Source organism: Ylistrum balloti, unplaced genomic scaffold, assembly GCF_031769215.1.
Source record: "Ylistrum balloti isolate Yb309-2 unplaced genomic scaffold, AGI_CSIRO_Ybal_v1 Utg370244, whole genome shotgun sequence".
Lineage (NCBI taxonomy): Eukaryota > Metazoa > Mollusca > Bivalvia > Pectinida > Pectinidae > Ylistrum > Ylistrum balloti.
In genome coordinates this window covers 472,502-490,293 of record NW_026782197.1, presented here as the reverse complement: position 1 = coordinate 490,293, position 17,792 = coordinate 472,502, and the positions used below count along the sequence as shown (strand labels likewise).

At 33.8% G+C, this 17,792-nt stretch overlaps 1 protein-coding gene across 3 annotated transcripts in view; it reads left to right on the top strand.

The window, feature by feature from the left end:
* Positions 1-17,792, top strand: part of LOC132552353 (nephrocystin-4-like) — a 39,836-nt gene that overhangs the window by 6,074 nt on the left and 15,970 nt on the right. For 2 of the 3 annotated variants that reach the window (XM_060216512.1, XM_060216511.1), the window contains exons 1-10: positions 7,932-8,144; positions 8,409-8,549; positions 9,368-9,552; positions 10,578-10,636; positions 12,187-12,339; positions 13,386-13,579; positions 13,974-14,128; positions 14,994-15,120; positions 15,316-15,549; positions 16,121-16,323. In XM_060216512.1, coding sequence (XP_060072495.1) covers positions 7,932-8,144; positions 8,409-8,549; positions 9,368-9,552; positions 10,578-10,636; positions 12,187-12,339; positions 13,386-13,579; positions 13,974-14,128; positions 14,994-15,120; positions 15,316-15,549; positions 16,121-16,323 — 1,664 coding nt within the window. Of the gene's footprint in view, positions 1-7,931; positions 8,145-8,408; positions 8,550-9,367; positions 9,553-10,577; positions 10,637-12,186; positions 12,340-13,385; positions 13,580-13,973; positions 14,129-14,993; positions 15,121-15,315; positions 15,550-16,120; positions 16,324-17,792 lie in introns of those variants that run through there. The other variant, XM_060216513.1, reaches the window with a different exon arrangement.

The window sequence follows — 17,792 nt, the reverse complement described above, 5'->3', positions numbered from 1 at the left end:
GACAATTCAAATCTGAGGGTTATCTGTATATATAGGTCTGAAATTTTAAACTATGTTAACTTGACTTCAAATTAACATCCACTTGTGACACATTCTGTAGCTGATATCTTATGACCTGTACTTTTTTGGTATTGACAAATTCTAACTCTTGTACTTAACATGTTGTACACTCACTAGGGTTCCATACGGTGTCTGGCTAGAGCGGTTTGCTCTGCCCTGTAGTGGGGCAGTTATATACATATTTGTTTAGAGTGACACCGTCCTTGAATCATCAGGCACCACTTTATATTGAAAAATTTAATTGCAGCCCTTTTATTCAAATAATCTATATTAGTCGGAACAGATACTTACTGCTCACGACCAGTATACAGTTTCACCAGGCGTGGCTGAGAGAATACCAGGAAAACTAGCGTTGTGCATTCGTTCTTGGATTTTAATTGGATTTCGTTACAACTACAGGGAGTAAAGGAGTGCTTGTGAAAACAAAAAATGCACCTGAGAAAATTTAGTGAATGAAAGATATAACTTTTATAAAATGTTGAGATAAATGGAACGAAAATATAGTGATAAAAATTATTAAGCAATGTAATTTGCATTTCTTATCACTGAAATTTGTCAGAGGTTTGTATTAATGTTGTTTTGTATTGTAACTTCTAGGCAGGACAATCAACTTAAGATTATTTTGATTATCAGTTTTGTACATTGTAGTGAAACAATAATTAAATCATTAAATGATTTTGATGTGTGTAATTTTTACCAATGATGAGTAATTTTGTTTATATTTCTTGTTGTTTTAGTTACAAACTCAGACATTAACCAATGATTTATAAGAATTGGCTATATTTATAATTATAGATATATATATAAGGCATATTTGTCTTTCAACTGACTATTTAACAGTATCTATACATCTTATATTTACATGTACATACTGAAGATAAACAGCGAAGATGATCATCACATTACAAAATTTTGATTTTTTTTTTTAATTTGTTGACTTAAAGCTTGTTTTCTGAAAACATTGCATCATTTTTTAAAAGCTAACTCTATAGTTTGCAGTGAAGAAAATAATCTCCCATAAACTACATTGTCGCACTTACCATCTAGGACAAGGCAAAATAATATTCCCATGAAATAAGAAATCTTTACAATAAGCTGGTGTGAAACATGTTAGGTTGTACATTGTTCTAGGCTGAAATATTCATACGAATCCTACTTTTTCTACCGAAAGGTCTTCTGTCACTAAAACTTAAAATCTCTTCTGGGTTTGATTAAAATGAACCTCTGAAAATGTTGATGGAAGAAAATCATTATCAGTTAAAAAATTTAAAAATTAATTTTAAAGTTGCAGGATCAATGGGTATTTAATGTTGCTGTGACTGTGTATTGTAGTGTGAAATGAAAACGTGAATCTTGCACTGATTTTTACCTTGGTACCACAGATATAATTGATATTGATTATGATCAACCTTATTTACACAGGCTCATTATCAATAGTTCAACACGTAAACTAGTGAATGTGCCAAAGAGACCAACACGCTCATTGATCCCTACATCTGTACTCAAAAAAATATTGATGTCTTCGTGGACAAAAACATTCTTTTTGCTAACGGAGTGAAAGCTAAATTGGCTGGAATATTTTTTTAAATATACCCATATTGCTAGCCATTTTTGTAGGGAATTGGATGTGATAACATAAATATTAATACTGGTGCTGTTAACATTTAATTACATGAAATAGATGTGTCATTGATCAATATCAATGTCTATAGAGAAATTGAGTTTTATGCAACATTTACATGTACTTAAGGTAGAGCCCCATACCAGGTAGATATACATACCAGGTAGATACATGTACCAGGTAGATACATGTACCAGGTAGATATACATACCAGGTAGATACATGTACCAGGTAGATATACATACCAGGTAGATATACATACCAGGTAGATACATGTACAAGGTAGATATACATACCAGGTAGATATACATACCAGGTAGATATACATACCAGGTAGATATACCAGGTAGATATACATACCAGATAGATATATATACCAGGTAGATATACATACCAGGTAGATTATATACAATTTACGAGATAGATATATATACCTTTATCAAACTTGACAATGCGATACACGTTCAACAAGTCCACTGTTCACATATGTTTATCTACATTACCACAGCTGTCATTCTAAACATCCTAACAACAATATCATGTAGGCACAGCACTGAGGGTCAGGAAGTTATCTTATGTATGTAGTGACAGTGAAGTGGGGTATGAGGAATTACTTAACACGTGATATTAGTGTATTGGTTGGCTAGATTTAGGACATGATTTAGAAAATATCAAATAATTTGTGAAAGAATCAAAAGGTTCTTTTTTCACAAGATACTTAACATTGACACATTAAATACTACTTAATTGAGGTCAAAGAATCAAGCTTTAAATTTATTTACTAGTTATAATGAAATATTTTAGTGCCAATCGATCATTTTTATTTTTTGTTCAGTTTACCATTTTTCAAATTTTCATTGAACTGTAACTGCCAGTAAATTTGACTGCATTTATAAAGTACAAAATGCAGTCTTACTGCACCAAACGATAACTATGAATAAAGATTGTTGATCACAAGGAAGCAAGTCCACTGTAACAGATGTGGGAACTGTTGTAAGCTATTAGGCTGTTAGGTTACAAATACTCTTAGGTCTAGCTGGCACCTTAATAAAGGTTTAGTTGGCGTCTTTCCTGATAAGGTAGAAAGTTGGAAAGTAATTTTTTAAACACATTACCAGACATAATATCTCAATGTTAGGACTGTGTTAACTACGTGTCGAGTAAAAATCAATTGTGTTCTTAAAATCCTGAGTAATATTTATAAAACCTATATGTGTAATGATTCTGAGAAATAAGAAACAATTAACCGTCAGAAAGAAGGATTATAAAATTATTATAACTATCAAATCATTACCAATGAAGGAATGATGAAATGAAATATGGGTGAAAAAATCTAAGTAAAAGTTCGAGTATAAAAGGCCATAGTTCTAAACGAAGTAAAATGGGTTACGAGGTACTGAAATTTGATCTTAATCTGTAAATCTAATATATCTGCAAAGATTTCTGCCCTCAAAATTAAATATTTTTGTAGTATATTTATCAAATACTACAAACCGTTATGTAGGAAGTAAATTCTAATTTTAGTGACGAGACCCAAACTTTTATGTTGGTTTAGTATTTTAATTTGGATTAAATCAAACACATGGTCACGTATATAGAATAAATTAGAGTGATATACCTGGTATCTTAGTCCCTCGAAGACTTCTTCCCTTTAAGTATATATAAAAGTATATATATATATGTATTTATACAAATATACATAGAATTGATATAGTATGTACCTGCTTGAATAGGTATTTACACTTCCTAATATCATTATATGAATAGGTCTGGAGGGATGTAAAACATGGAAAGCTATAATTAAATAATAATTAGGACTTTGATGTTTAAATTAAGTTGGTGATTATATATACTTCCAATGTATTTTGATCTATTGATGTCTCCACTGTTCTGTTGTGAGCGTTGGACTTAGGTCATTAAATGTCAGATATTGAAATGATTATAGCTTAAGTTAGGAATTTTTATTTACCCAGAATATGTACTTAACACTGATATTTAAAAATCTTGAAAAATGACTTCATTTAATATGTTGTAATAAATGTACTAACTATATATAATGACATTTAAATTTGTCCGTAAAATCTAGCTTTAAAGCTTAGAAAACTGATTGATGTAGAAATTTCGTAATCTTTTTTAGTTTTTAACATTTTTGAAGTTTTTGTAAAGCGTTGTTAGTATATATACTTGGTACAAGTTGGTACATGTTCATTTGTAGGGAGGGAGTTTCGTAGTTTCAATGCTTGTTGGAGTAGATGTTTGCCGTGTCAATCCCCAAAACTTAATGTTTCAACATCAATTAGATAAGGTTTACATTTATAGGTATAAATTAAATTTAAAGTTCCCTTTAACTTTCAAAAACTAACAATCCTGCATAATTTATAAGTCTTGTGTTTTGTTCCATTTTCATCAAAATTCTTAAATAAAGTTTTGCTAGTTCATTTTTTTATAACTTTGAATTATAGGAAATAATTTTTTGGTATTTTTATAATTCCACTTGGCTATAAGGACTTAAAAATATTGATGGGATTGCAAATATATGTTGACCGCAAAACATACAACTCTATTTTTGAAACAAGTCTTTTTAGCTCACCTTGTGTGAAGGTTTCTGCAGGGAAAATAGAGGATATCGTTTACAATCCTTACTCTTCTGTAGAAATTACAGATTTTGTCCGTGTTCAGTTTTGATATCATCCATAGATGAAAGGGAATCAGTATTATATAAATTGTTGGTCTCAGGGCCGGGACCTCAGGTGCGAGAAGACTGAGCAAAATAGGCATAATAGTTCTTTAAAATCCTACAATTCCTCTGTAGGAATGCCAGGATTCTCTCTAGATTTGGTCTGAATAATCCTTGGGTGAAGAGGAGTGAATAGTATCAAAATGGTTCTATTACCATCCTCAGGGGCAAGGGCAGGAGGGTAGGAGAGGCAAGGGGAGGAGGGGAGGAAGGGCAAGGCCCAATAACGGAAGTACAGGTAGAACAAATTCTATAAAATCTGAATTTTCATCAGTACAATTTATGGATTCTCTTCCAATATGGTCCTGAGTATCCTTTAGTGAAGGGGAATGAATTTGTATAAATGGTTGGCCTTGGTCACCTTGGGATGGGGGATGCAATGCCTAATAAGAGAAATTTATTGAGCAAATTATTTAGAATCTATATTCTGCTAGGCAATGCTGGGATTCTGTCAGAACTTGGTCATAATGTTCGGGTGATGTGATTAACTCTGCATCTGTGTTCTTTGGGGAAGGGCCCATTTGGTTACTACAGAAAATTTGTTAAAATCCTCCGTTTTTGGTCAAAAATATAGCTGGTTGAAAGGAACTTAAAATTTTGCTGTAACAAGGCTGAATTATTCCCCTCCCCAAATTTGGTCTGCAAAGCATTCTTGGATGAATGGAACTCAATTTTGAATAAGTAGTGGATCTGACTTCCGTTTGACCACTGTAAATTAGACTGACTTAATTAGCCTTGTGAATGGTGAGTGATACAGGCCATATGGACCTCTTGTTTTTTGGGGTTTTTTTTTAGCATTGTAATCTTGTCTGCATGCAGATCTCTACTGGCTTTTAATATTATAATTTACAAAACAGATAGTAAATACTTTCATGTTTTCCTCAGTGTTATTACATAATGTTCTGTAGATTCCTGTTATTTTCAAATCCCCTTTTTTTGGAGGGGGAGGGGGTAATTTGATACTTAGAGTTGCCATTGCACAGCCATAAATGTCTATTGATTATTTCATACAGCAGAATTCTTTTTCAACATGTAATGTTTCTGAATTTATGACTTTTAAACAGGTACAATTTTTCAAACTGTATTTTAGTTATTTCCATCTATGATAATTTACAATACATAAACATTTGAAGTGGTCATGATTGCCACAGCACAAATTACACAGATTGCATGTACGTGCATGCAGTCAGGTAAACATAATTCATTTGATTGTCTTTCATCAAATATATCAAGGGTTTATTTTATGCTGAATCATATGCTATGTTAAAAGTTGCTAAATGAATATTGAAATTATAATTTCGGTAGTATTATCTAGATTTGTTTAAAATTTTGTATGAAGACATACATAATTATTTTGGAATTTCTAAATGTATTTTTTTATCAATATCCAGCTGTTACTGAATATTAAGTGCTTTCAAGATGGTACCATCAGTGAAACATTCTTTTTAAAAGGTTAGATTTTCTTAACAGTGGTAATAGAAAAAGCTACTTTATATATTTATCTCTAATTCTATGGCTTGATATGGCCATAAAGATGATTGAAAATTCTCCACTTTATCTATTGGTCTAACTTTTCATCAAGATGTGTTACTGTAGTCTGATTGTGTAATGTATACACCTTTTTGGCAAACATATGTATACACACACTTCAAGATATTTTACGTTTGAATTTAAATGTCCTTAAGGTGATGGATTTGAATTTACAGTTGAAGTGTTATATGCATATTCTGATAAGTGCTTAAGACCAATGCTTAAAGATTAAGAAGTAACTGTGTTTCCTTGACGTAAGTATTTCAATTGATTTTTGTCGATAGCAGAGTGTTAAGTACTGCAATAAACTCTCTATGTACACTGAATATACAGAGTTATAGCCCTTTGTCAAGAATATGTCACTGTGTCTCCATCCGGGCAAAATTGAAGGTGGTTTAACTTCACTTAAAATAAACCTATACTTCAAGCCTTTGCCTCAATCAAACAACAAATGATATGAAATGACATGATCTTCTGATCCAAAAGAACATTAACAGGGATATAGAATTTGTTTGAGCCCAGATTAATACATTGTTTGATTTATAATATCATGTGGCTACTGTGATCAATATATTAGGCCTTAAGAGGTGAGCTTTCGTTTTTTAGTAAAAGTGGCAGTGAAAGAATTTTTTTGATTCATTTCATCCAACATCATTAAAATGTCAATCATTCATGTGATCTGGGGTGATGTTTATTGACAAAAATAAATTCAAGTAATCAACCTGAATGAGATTGAGTCTCATTTAATCTCTTACACTAAATGTATATACGTCTGTAAATTCCAATATAGACAGTAATAGCTCATTATGGTAGTGACAGCCATATTTGTGATTGAGTGTCCTGGAGGGTCCTTAATTAGGTCACAGCAGCAGCAACATACAATGGGATATTGAAGATTATAGCTCCTAGACTGGATAAACTTGGTTTTAATATAGTGGTATATATAGTAGATCACATGATATGGATGAGTTACCTGTGGGAAGTAATTGGCAGTTTCTGAGTACTGTGTATGGGGATTTAGCTTGCAGTCAGTGTAAAGTACATGACGTATGTCCTAAGTATTCATGAACTATATCTAATGCAATATTAATTAATGCGGTGCTGGATGTAAGTGTCAAATCTGTGTGGTTAGTTCAACATATGGCAATTACGAAAAGTATAAAGATGGATAATGTTTAAATTTTGAATTCAGTGTTACCATGGCGATATTTACATTCTCAAAATGACAGACATTGGAATTACTGTGACACACTATGACATTTACTTGGACGATTCAGTTGTAGTAATTACTGTTTCAGCATCAGGATACCAACATGTTTTGATCAGTGCGATTTGATGATGTAGTTATGACTGTGTGTGTAGTATTATCAACATGATTGAACCAGAGTTTTAAGTGTACTTTGATACAGGAAGCTGGTGTTTACATTATGGCATGTGTTATATACTGTAATGAGATTAAAAGTGCTGACAAGGTGTACACATACGATGCACTTTACGTAGTTACAATAACACATCATTATCCTTCAAATGAATATTTCACTCTGATTTTTTAGGTTAATTCATTTGCGTAGGAAGAATTGTTTTCTTATAAATATTTTATTATAGATGGCAGGTAATAACCCTGGAGGATAACTTGGATCTTTGTGTCTCGCATCAGACCGTTATACGTCATTTGCTTTGAACCTGCTGTTAATAGTACAAACATTGTGACAAGGTGCTATTTATGGTGAAGTGACCAAATAAGACTTGGATAGTAGATGTGTAGAGTCTTGTACATTCGATCTAGTCAAGTGCTGAATATATACAAATTAACAATTTGTTCGTCATTTGATGTGATTAAATGTGAAGTGAATTCCTGATGGTTTGAAAAATTAGAGGAATATAAAAAAGACAAGATTAAAGTGTAAAACAAACTGGTATGATTTACAATGAAGCCGAGCAAGAAATGTTAACTTGTGTAGAAAATACTGTGACTTTTTTAATATGGAGAGCAAGCTGGAAGTTACTCAAAACCCTCCAAACCAAAGTCCAAAAAAAAGATTAAGCCATGTGTCATCACGGCGACAACACACAGTGTTGCCGTATGTGCAACATGTGCGCTGGAGCGTGGAAACAGAGAAAGTGTACCATCCAATGTGTGTACACCTACAGGGAGTTGAGGGAATCTTTCCTCCCCAATGTACAGCTGGGCCACAGGTACTCAATGCAAATCTAATATCCTATTAGTAACAACCTGCTTGAGAGCACCTGGTTCTATAGAATAAGTGTTGTAAGTCAGCCCAGTGTATACTGTCATAATTGTAGTGAGATGATTAGATTTGTTGATCTGTTTTATTCGAGCAGCCACTGTAATTACAGACTTCATCACACAAAGGTGGTCACTGAAAGCAGGTTCGAGTTGGTACATGTTTTTGACTTTTTAATCTTGACCTTTCAACTCTTTTTTTGGGATGATTTCAGAATGAGACCAAAACAGTGGAATACCAGCTGAGTGTGGGCCTCTATGACCTGAACTTTCGTCATTTCTTCGGTCGACAATGGGTCGGGCCATTTGCCTCTATGAATGCAAACCAAAAGAAGCCAAAGCTGAAATACAACCAGGTTTGTTTTAACATCTTGTAGTTGATTTGTACAATTGATGACCTGTTAAAAGGTTCATGTCTTAAGGTCGGATTTAAGAACATCTTGTAGTTGATTTGTACAATTGATGACCTGTTAAAAGGTTCATGTCTTAAGGTCGGATTTAAGAACATCTTGTAGTTGATTTGTACAATTGATGACCTGTTAAAAGGTTCATGTCTTAAGGTCGGATTTAAGAACATCTTGTAGTTGATTTGTACAATTGATGACCTGTTAAAAGGTTCATGTCTTAAGGTCGGATTTAAGAACATCTTGTAGTTGATTTGTACAATTGATGACCTGTTAAAAGGTTCATGTCTTAAGGTCAGATTTAAGAACCTGAATAAAAGGTGAAGAAAAGTGTAGAGGGCCACAGGAAATATCAGACTTCTGAAAAGGAAACATGCTGTTGTCTTCAGTCCTACATACTCATTGAGAACAAAGGGTGATCATATTTAGATTATGTGGTAAATTAAGGTCAAATTTAATTTGAATCAGTACATTTTTAGATTCATAATATTGTGACATTAAGTGGTCTTCTGAAAGTTCAGTCATGGTTCAAGGTCAAAGTTCAAATTTGAATTGACTGGAAATGAAATATCTTAAGAGAGAATAAATGGTCAAATTTCAATAGGTGAAAATTCTAAATGCAATTTATCTTTAAAATTTGTCTTATCAAGTTCAAGGTATTTTCTTGGATTCTATGGGTATTTTTTATGGAATTTGTCTGCTCAATGACAGTTAAAGAAATGATAAGTGTGTTTCCAACGGTCTGTAAATGTTGATAATTTCTTTTGTAGAATGTATACTTCCACACATCCCTTGGCAATGCCAGTATTGCTGGTGTAGTAGAAGTTGTTGCTACAGTGAGAGAGGAAGATGGCAAACAGAAGAAGTTTTCCTGTGGCTGGGGCCTCATCCATGTCTTCAAGTCCAACGAGGACCTTCCTGACTTTGGACGAGCTTCAAACCTTCCAGTGCAGAAGTAAATATTTTGTAACATATCACCTCACTTTGATCTGAATGAATATAATGAAACACTATTTATCTGTTAATAAACCTAAGGCTAATTATAAGCATTTACATTTTTTTATATGTAGCAGTTCAGTAAAAATATGAACAAACACTGTTTTATGGTCCTGCAAATTTCTACGATAATATCAGCCCATCCTCTACTTTGATGTTGATGCCCCGGGCTTATTACAGGATACTCTCTCTGTAATAAAGCAATCTTTTGAGCTTAAATTAGTAATAATGACTAATCATAAGAAATTCCACCTGATGTCAATAAGTCACACCAACAATCCATTTCTGTGTTGTGAGAACATTTATTGATTTGAACATTCCAGCAATGTAAGATATGTTAGAGAAATATCAGCCACATAAAAAGGTGACCTTGTACAAGAAAATGTTTCTCTGAATTACAATGGCCATGCTCTATCCAATGTCATGTAACATATAATTAAGAATAATTTCAAAGCATGAACGATTTGATAATAAAACTTTCTTGAATAATTCTGTTTTTACCATTTCAAAGTGATTTGTTTTGAGTCCAAGTTAATGAAATATTGATTTTGATATTAAGCTTCTTGGAGTATTTATTGTAGAGATGGTATTGAGTTGTAAAGGTTTGAAACAATATTTTTTTTCTATGTATATTAATCAAGCTTTATGGTCCGCTATCTTTTTGCTGACGATCTTAGCAGCAATATTTTGTCCTAGGTTTCCTTCAGACCTAGGTTTCCTTCAGACCACACCACCTTACCAGCAGTCGTTCAATATATTGTCCTACTTTAATATATCACATCACATGGATATATATAAATATATATGTAAATATATTATGTAATCTATATATATGTAACTATATATATATATATATATATAGGTTTCCTTCAGACATATATATATATATATTTTGATATATTATATAATCTATATATATATATGTAATATATTATGTAATCTATATATGTAACTATATATATATATAAAACCTTACTGTTACAGAATCCAGATGTATTATGGGACACCACGAGCTCTACTTTTTATGGAGGAACCAATTGAAAGTAAGGAAGACTAAGCCATTGTTTAAACCATCCCTCAATGAAATCAATACAACATTTAAACTGGCTCATGTTTATCCCAAGTCACAGCCCACTTACGCCTACTGTTAGTTTGACAGTAGAATCAACATCAGCATCTGTTTCCTTATAATCCAGCCCTGACTTTGAACCAGAGTTAAATAAATGTGTTTGGTCCCTGTATGATGTGTTAGTTACCTACCACTGATATTCAGGGTCACATTTTAATGTAATCAACAGAGCAGTGACCTACATAACCTGAGGTGAAGATCTGAGCTTCAGGGTTTGACACTACGTATGTTGTCTTACTACATGTACAAGGATACCCTGCCTCACAATGACTGAAGCCCATGATAAACACAGAACCCACAAAACAAACAAACATCAGTAGAAATGTCAACAATAAGACTAGGTATATAGATGTTCTATATTGTTTACAACAGGGTACATAGATGTTCTATATTGTTTACAACAGGGTACATAGATGATCTATATTGTTTACAACAGGGTACACAGATGTTCTATATTGTTTACAACAGGGTACATAGATGTTCTATATTGTTTACAACAGGGTACATAGATGTTCTATATTGTTTACAACAGGGTACATAGATGTTCTATATTGTTTACAACAGGATACATAGATGTTCTATATTGTTTACAACAGGGTACACAGATGTTCTATATTGTTTACAACAGGGTACATAGATGTTCTATATTGTTTACAACAGGGTACATAGATGTTCTATATTGTTTACAACAGGGTACACAGATGTTCTATATTGTTTACAACAGGGTACACAGATGTTCTATATTGTTTACAACGGTACATAGATGTTCTATATTGTTTACAACAGGGTACCTAGATGTTCTATATTGTTTACAACAGGGTAGTACACATATGATGTTCTATATTGTTTACAACAGGGTACATAGATGTTCTATATTGTTTACAACAGGGTACACAGATGATCTATATTGTTTACAACAGGGTACATAGATGTTCTATATTGTTTACAACAGGGTACACAGATGATCTATATTGTTTACAACAGGGTACACAGATGTTCTATATTGTTTACAACAGGGTACATAGATGTTCTATATTGTTTACAACAGGGTACCTAGATGTTCTATATTGTTTACAACAGGGTACATAGATGTTCTATATTGTTTACAACAGGGTACCTAGATGTTCTATATTGTTTACAACAGGGTACACAGATGTTCTATATTGTTTACAACAGGGTACACAGATGTTCTATATTGTTTACAACAGGGTACACAGATGTTCTATATTGTTTACAACAGGGTACATAGATGTTCTATATTGTTTACAACAGGGTACACAGATGTTCTATATTGTTTACAACAGGGTACACAGATGTTCTATATTGTTTACAACAGGGTACCTAGATGTTCTATATTGTTTACAACAGGGTACACAGATGTTCTATATTGTTTACAACAGGGTACATAGATGTTCTATATTGTTTACAACAGGGTACATAGATGTTCTATATTGTTTACAACAGGTAACAGTATGCTGAAGCCCATCCCAGACTGTATGTTGTCCTACACGCTCGGAACACACAAGGCCCTGCTGGACGTCATGAACCTTATACCAGAAAATGTTATCATTGGTAGCAATGATATGGTCCCAGGTCTCCAGGAGAGTCAGACTCCAGGTAGCATTACCCGTTGTAAATATAAAGATTAGTTTTGAGACAATTCTTCCTGTCAGAATTCAATGTTTTACATTGTTCTTTACTTTCTAATCCAGGTTAATATTTAAGACCAGCAAGTCTTCTTGTTCACATTTGGTAGTTTTAACATCAAAGCTGTTTAAGTCGAAGGTTCCAGGAAAGCTGTAGAAAATTGTTACTATGATGGTTATTGTAAGCATGTTGATGTGGTCGTCATGACAACATATTATTTTGTACACTCATGTTATGGTGATTTATTGAAATGACTATAGTGTTTAGAAAATAAAAAAAAATATGATATATACGGGTTACTTAATCAAACGATTTCCTATAAATGATTAAAATAAAATGTCAGACACAGATGAATTCTGTGTACAGTAGGACTTAAAGCTGATTTGCACAATTTGTCACCAATCCTTTTAAATATAGTGAAAAATTACTCCTGGCCTTTCTCGCAATCAGATATATTTGTTACTATGTTGTAATATTAACTAACAAATTCTCTATTAGCAATCTGTCTGTTTACACTGCAATACTGTATACAGGGAAATCCTCACCATGTACAGTATAAATTGCACTTAAATTTGTTTTACCCTTTTAAAGCATAAATAATAAGTGGTTTAGAGTTTCGAGTTATAGCTGAGACATATGTGTTGTGTTTGACGTATTTCATTTCAACTACTCAAAAGTAGCAAAAAACAGAACTCCTTCATAACTTTTGACAATTCCGAGTTGCAGCACATATAAATTATATATCATACCTTTAGATTTTGAAAAGGTTCTACTTTTCGCTGTCTTGGAGGGTAGTGGAAATCGTGAAAAAAAGTTTTAACATTGTTTACTTTGAAAATAAAACTTTAATTTTTAATGTCCATTTCATTATCTCCATGAAACATTAAAATTTTTACCTACGTGTTGTTTCGTAAAACCATGAAAATTTGAGTCATTGAGAACACAGATTTTACTTGCATGACATAAGTTCGGTGTAAAAGAATTTATTTAAAGTATTTTGTTGATTGTAAACGCAGGCAAGGACCAGCTAAAGAAGCCCAGATCAGTGCGAAAGATAGGCTGCCAGTTGGAGCATGTGAATATTCAACTCCATCCTACTGTGGATAAGTTTGAAGAGGAGCTATCGGAACTATTACACAAAGACCGCATAGAACGGGACGGGCGTACCACATCTGGTACACAAGTCACAATCGTGGAGAGGAGATTACTGGTAAGTTTGAAATTTTTGCACTCTGGGCAACTCATCAGTCTTTAGTTCACTTATTAGAAACACTAATAATATGTGTCTTAAGAGTATACAGTTTTTGACCCCACAATGTATCTATAACATTTCTCTAGAAGTAGCAGTATCTGCAAACAATGTTCATGGGGTGGTTTGTGTTTCTCAGAAGACTGAGAGACAAACTTTTGAAAGTTTTTGCAAAAACATACCTCATATAATTATTATTTCTTTTAGCTTTTTCATTATAGCTAATGTTCATACATATAGGTTCTACAGTTATAAATTGTCATCATAAGGATATCAGAAAATCGTTTTTATCAAACTTGTAAAACAATAAGTGTTTTCCTAAGTCAGGTAATGCTTTAACTTTTTAACGCTGTAGGTTGGCATCCACAATGGCTGGGGCTTCCTGGACAAGCCGCAGATATTACATCTGGATCTTCACACTGACAAGTCCAAATCTCTGAAACCTACAGCTAGTCCAAGTGTCCGTCGCAGCAAGAAGTTTCAGCAATCTAGTCAGAAGGCTGATGACAGGTAACTACATTCAGAGAAACTGGCTTTGTTTTGTTGTCCCAGAGTTATCCATTAGATTGTATGGGACTGCAATAGCTGAGTCAGTGAACCATTAACCTATGTAAATTAGGAGACCCAAGGTACATGGTTCAACACTCCTGTGTGGGTTGTGTTTCTCAGGAAGCTGAGAAGCAAACCAGTCTGTGCTGTTGTGGCTATGATCTTGGGCAAGACACTGTAACCTAATTGCTCTTTATGGCATGTGATGGGCCTCTCATATGTTGTTCAGTGAGGTACTACAAGGAGTCCCCACCTCAAAATGACCCTTGCTGTTCACTGGATGATAAACTCCGCAAACAAACAAACAATTTTGAAGCGCACTAGAAGGATTTCTGTAAATCCAACAATTTATGTGTACCTAATAGAATTATAGAGTAGACAGTTTTGCTTTTTATGTGAAAGATCATAGTATCAGTTATGGATATTTGGTTTTATTGAGTTTGTACTTCAATTTATGCCTAGCTAATCATAACACAACTTTTTATTAAAGTTTGGAGGTATACTTATAGTTTAAAGGACAATGAACTAGCATTCATTTATGAATTTAATTTACGACTAGATACATATGGATGGTCTTATCAAATGGATTAAAAAAATGCAAAATGCGTAGAAAACATGTTATAAGGTCAAATGTAACTGACCCAGAAGTTCATCGATGTCATTCCTTCTTTGTCATTCACCTAATATACCAAAAATTTGTCAGAGTTCTTTCTGATATTTTTCATAGAATTTACTTATCAAGGGTTTGTGTTTTTCGATTTTGTTTTCATTTCCACTTATATAATTGTCTATTCAACTCAAGGGAGATAACTTGTATTTGTTACAGCGGAATGACATTCCTTACGATGCCAAACAAGATACAGCTAGGAGACCTACTGGAGGATCCCATGGTAGCCATTACATTTACCCTGGAGTACGTCATAGGGGAACCTCTCTCAGAGGAAGACAGAAAGGTAAGGTCAAGGTTCAACATTACTGTTTTCAGGATGTAATCTTCAAATTGGCTTCAAAATAGTTAAAACATGTCTGAATATATTTTATAGTTTCTGTGAGCATTTTTCTTTTAATTCAATTCTTTAATATTCTGGCTTATGTTTTAGATTTTGAATAGTACAGTGCTTCAATTGTGTGTTTGATGTTGTAATCAGGTTTCCAGCCGTGTAGCCAGAGGAAACACACGTACCGTCTCAATACGTTGGGCAGCATGGAACCCATTTTTAGCTCAAAGCTCATATGAAATCAGATTGGCATTAAATGGAGGACCAAGTCCTGCCCCTGATGAGGAATTCATCTACAAACTGCCAGACACCAAGATGCAGCATGAGAACGTCAGTAAAACTGCTGGAGGAATCCTGGCGTTCTCTTTCTCCTTCCAAGATCAGGTAAGATAGAAATGGTCTTCGGGGAACAAGACTATGTCAGTAATACTGCTGGAGGAATCCTGGCTTTCTCTTTCTCCTTTCAAGATCAGGTAAGATAGAAATGGTCCTCGGGGAACAAAACTATGTCAGTAAAACTGCTGGAGGAATCCTGGCTTTCTCTTTCTCCTTCCAAGATCAGGTAAGATAGAAATGGTCTTCAGGGAACAAGACTATGTCAGTAAAATTGTTAGAGGAATCCTGGCTTTCTCTTTCTCCTTCCAAGATCAGGTAAGATAGAAATGGTCTTCAGGGAACAAGACTATGTCAGTAAAACTGTTAGAGGAATCCTGGTTTTCTCTTTCTCCTTCCAAGATCAGGTAAGATAGAAATGGTCCTCAGGGAACAAGACTATGTATATAGGTCATAATCATTGTTTTTAAAAGAGTATCTCTAAATTAAAATTTTCCCACTGAAAATTAAAGGTTTCTTTGCAAAAAAGAGTCTATTAATTTAAAAAGAAAAAAAACAACTCTTCTCAGTCAACATTTAACTTATTTTTACTGGACTTGCTACAATTTTACATTGATTATAGGAGGGAGTTTACAGTGGTATGCCGAATTCTGCCATGCTCGGTCCAGGGGGTATGATGTCTGATGGCTTGATGCCAGGGATGAGTGGCATGATGCCCGCAGGTAGTGGGTACATGCCAGGGTCCATGGCCTCGGTTCAGAGTGGTGATGGAAGTGAGATGTTGGACTCGGGCATCAGGAAACCTCCCTCTGGCAGGACTCCAAGGTAAGACAGAGATTTCAGAAAAAAGATTATTAATCCTTGGTCCCCAACACCCCAGGAATTGTTCTCATGTTTCTCCATAGTTTTGTATGAAACACCCACCCTCTACTTTATGGGGAGGTCATGCTATCCATGTCTTTCCCATTCAGTGCAGTCCTGTCCCATTTTGAATCAATGTCATATCTTGAGGACCTCTCAACAGATTTGGCTCATACTTAACTCATAGTATTATAACATCTAGGCCTTATTGTAATAAGGTGGTTACCGGTCATGGTTACCGGTCATGGTTACAGGTCATGGTTACCGATTCAAAGGTCACATTTCAATCACTGATGTTTGGGACCCAGATATTTTAATTTTGGTTCATGCTTTTTCTGTAGAAACTACACAAATTTTGAGAAACCCCATTCTCCCTTTGTAATGGAATTCATATACGAGGAACAATTTTAAAAAAATGATATTCTAGACTTATATGTATAAAACTTACAGAAACTACTGCTTATATATACAAATTCATATATTGGGGTGTTGGCTTTTCATGTGTTGCATTTTGTTGCAGATATGTTCTAGTTTGTACAGTGTATGTAAAATATAGTAAACTTTGGTTCCTCTGTGGAACAGAACAGTGGATGCAATGACTCAATAGTTAATATATTATTTACAATTTTGATAAAGTTAATGAAGGCCTAGGTTTGAAAATAAGTCTGCAGAAAAATATTGTGTAAATTTTAGCCTATACAACTACCTTGAACATGGTAGCCCATCAATCCCTGTTACTAGAGATCTCTCAAGTTCCTCTAATTTTAATATGATTGTCTCTACTGTATTATCATATTGCACAGTAGCATATAGGTGGTTGTCTGCGGTCCAGATCGGAATTGCATTTAAGTAAATTATGTGCATATTTGTTTGGAGGGTTATGTTGAATAAAATATAAGGGTAAAGGGAGATAATAAAGATTTTGTTTCCCTGTTTAAATGTGGTGCTACTACATATTTACAGAGGTATTGGGATGTATGGTAATCAGGGTGTAATGGATATGAGGCGACCTAGTATGGCCTCAGTAGTCCAAAGTGAGGCCACCACAGCACGGGGTACAACAGAGCTGTAAGATTATGCATTTATAGTCAAATAATTCACACCACTCCGTAACAACACTCATTTTTTTTGTTGTGAATGATGTGTGTGTTGTGAATTTTAATTCCAGTCTTTGGTTCATTTCTTCAATTTGATGTTCTGTGATTTTGATTAATGTAATAATATCACTGTGGAAGATTACAGAAAATATTTGTGTTCTGAACAGATGTTTGTTTTTACCATTTAATTTGAAAATGTTTCTGTCTACCCCTAGGTCTAATTTTGAAAACTTTGTGAACTTTATCGATATCAGTATATCTTCTCTTTTATTGTAACTGGTTGGCCACTTATAAAAACAAACCCTTTTTGGGTCAAGATGCTGCAGAGATGTTTGT